Below are 2361 nucleotides of genomic sequence, written 5' to 3'. Positions count from 1 at the left end.
GTTAGGTTAGGTTAGGTTAGATTAGGTTGGGTTAGGTTAGGTTAGGTTACGTTAGGTTTGATTAATTTAGGTTAGGTAAGCTTAGGTTAGGTTAGGTTATGTTAGGTTAGGTTAGGTCAGGTTAGGCTAGGTTAGGTTAGTTTAGGTCCGGTCAGGTCAGGTCAGGTGAGGTTAGGACAGATCAGGTGAGGTCATGTCAGGTCATGTCAAGTCAGATCATGTGAGGTCAGGTTAGGTCAGGTCAGGTTAGGTTAGTTTATCAGACAGTGTACAATCTGTACTGTTGCAGATTTGGTGCTCCGACCACTTCTCAATCCATGTTGGAAATCTCCTATTAAGTTATTCGTATTATGGTGGTCGATTAATATTTCTAGCTTTATTTTTTCAATCAATTTACCAAAGACTGAGGTTAAGGCAACTGGTCTGTAGTTCTGTGGTTGTTTTCTTTCCTCTTTTTGATATAAAGGTTTAACTATACCAAGTTTGAATTTCATCGGAAGAACACCTCCTTCAACTACACAATTTATTAAATGGACTAATGGTATGGCTAACTCCCCCTTGCATTTTTTTAGTAGAAAAGAAGAATATTCATCCCATCCAGCAGAACTTTTATTTTTTAGGCTGTCAATTAGCTATGTTATATCCCTGATTTTTACTCAAGGTACCTTACAAGAGTCCCGTTTCTTTTCCTTGTTATATTTAAACTGCCTCTCCAGTTTCACACAAGTATTATTTTCAGTAATGACACATTAGTACAATTATGAGAGGATATATCCTTGTCAAAGTTAATATTATCACACAAATTTATAGATTCTAAATTAGGAAGACTGAGCGACATTGTTATCCTAAAAAATTAACAAACTTGACATTGCAGTGAGCAATTATTTCCATTTGCTTTCTCTTCAGGCATATCTAATTATAACTTCTGTGTTTCGTGTGTATGGCATCTGAGGTTATGTTAGTTCAGGTTATGTTATTTCATGTTAGTATAGGTCAGGTTAATTTTGGTCAGGTGTGGTTAGGTTAGGTTAGGTGAGGTTAGGTTAGCTTTGGTTAGGTTAGGTTAAGTTAGGTTAGGCTAGGCTAGGCTAGGCTAGGCTATGCTAGGTTCGGAAAGGCTAGGCTAGGCTAGGATAAGCTAGGCTAGGCTAGGCTAGGCTAGGCTAGGCTACATTAGGCTAGGCTATTGTAGCCTAGGTTAGGTTAGGTTAGGTTAGGTTAGGTTAGGTTAGGTTAGGTTAGGTTAGGTTAGGTTAGGTTAGGTTAGGTTAGGTTAGGTTAGGTTAGGTTAGGTTAGGTTAGGTTAGGTTAGGTTAGGTTAGGTTAGGTTATTTTAGGTTAGGTTAGGTTAGGTTAGGTTAGGTTAGGTTAGGTTAGGTTTGGTTAGGTTTGGTTAGGTTAGGTTAGGTTAGGTTAGGTTAGGTTAGGTTAGGTTAGGTTAGGTTAGGTTAGGTTAGGTTAGGTTAGGTTACGTTAGGTTTGATTAATTTAGGTTAGGTAAGCTTACGTTAGGTTAGGTTAGGTTAGGTTAGGTTAGGTTAGGTTAGGTTAGGTTAGGTTAGGTTAGGTTGGGTTAGGTTAAGTTAGGTTAGGTTAGGTTAGGTTAGGTTAGGTTAGGTTAGGTTAGGTTAGGATAGGTTAGGTTTGGTTAGGTTAGGTTAGGTTAGGTTAGGTTAGGTTAGGTTAGGTTAGGTTAGGTTAGGTTAGGTTAGGTTAGGTTAGGTTAGGTTAGGTTTATGTTAGATTAGGTTAGGTTTGATTAATTTAGGTGAGGTAAGCTTAGGTTAGGTTAGGTTAGGTTAGGTTAGGTTAGGTTAGTTTAGGTTAGGTTAGGTTAGGTTAGGTTAGGTTAGGTTAGTTTAGGTTAGCTTAGGTTAGGTTAGGTTAGGTTAGGTTAGGTTAGGTTAGGTTGGGTTATGTTAGGTTAGGTTAGGTTAGGTTAGGTTAGGTTAGGTTAGGTTAGGTTAGGTTAGGTTAGGTTACGTTAGTTTTGATTAATTTAGGTTAGGTAAGCTTAGGTTAGGTTAGGTTAGGTTCGGTTAGGTTAGGTCAGGTTAGGTTAGTTTGTCAGACAGTGTACAATCTGTACTGTTGCAGATTTGGTGCTCCGACCACTTCTCAATCCATGTTGGAAATCTCCTATTAAGTTATTCGTATTATGGTGGTCGATTAATATTTCTAGCTTTATTTTTTCAATCAATTTACCAAAGACTGACGTTAAGGCAACTGGTCTGTAGTTCTGTGGTTGTTTTCTTTCCTCTTTTTGATATAAAGGTTTAACTATACCAAGTTTGAATTTCATCGGAAGAACACCTCCTTCAACTACACAATTTATTAAATGGACTAATGGTATGGCTAACT

The 2361-nt window shown here is 37.8% G+C and overlaps 1 protein-coding gene across 1 annotated transcript; it reads right to left on the bottom strand.

The window, feature by feature from the left end:
• Nucleotides 1-251: 251 nt before the first annotated feature.
• LOC126330612 (uncharacterized) lies at nucleotides 252-910 on the bottom strand. Its single transcript, XM_049996375.1, has 2 exons — nucleotides 863-910; nucleotides 252-632 (listed from the first exon to the last, which is right to left on the bottom strand). The coding sequence occupies exons 1-2, from the start codon at nucleotides 908-910 to the stop codon at nucleotides 252-254; spliced, it is 429 nt and encodes a 142-aa protein (XP_049852332.1).
• Nucleotides 911-2361: the final 1451 nt, after the last annotated feature.

Source organism: Schistocerca gregaria, unplaced genomic scaffold (genome assembly GCF_023897955.1).
Source record: "Schistocerca gregaria isolate iqSchGreg1 unplaced genomic scaffold, iqSchGreg1.2 ptg001312l, whole genome shotgun sequence".
Taxonomy (NCBI): domain Eukaryota; kingdom Metazoa; phylum Arthropoda; class Insecta; order Orthoptera; family Acrididae; genus Schistocerca; species Schistocerca gregaria.
Note: the sequence above shows the minus strand (reverse complement) of the source record. Positions and strands in the feature narration are given on the sequence as shown.

Coding starts and splice junctions, on each gene's coding strand:
- LOC126330612 (XM_049996375.1), bottom strand. CDS start 910: ATGCCTGAAGAGAAAGCAAATGGAAATAATTGCTCACTGCAATGTCAA. Junction 633..862: donor ATTGCTCACTGCAATGTCAA/GTTTGTTAATTT, acceptor GATATAACATAG/CTAATTGACAGCCTAAAAAA.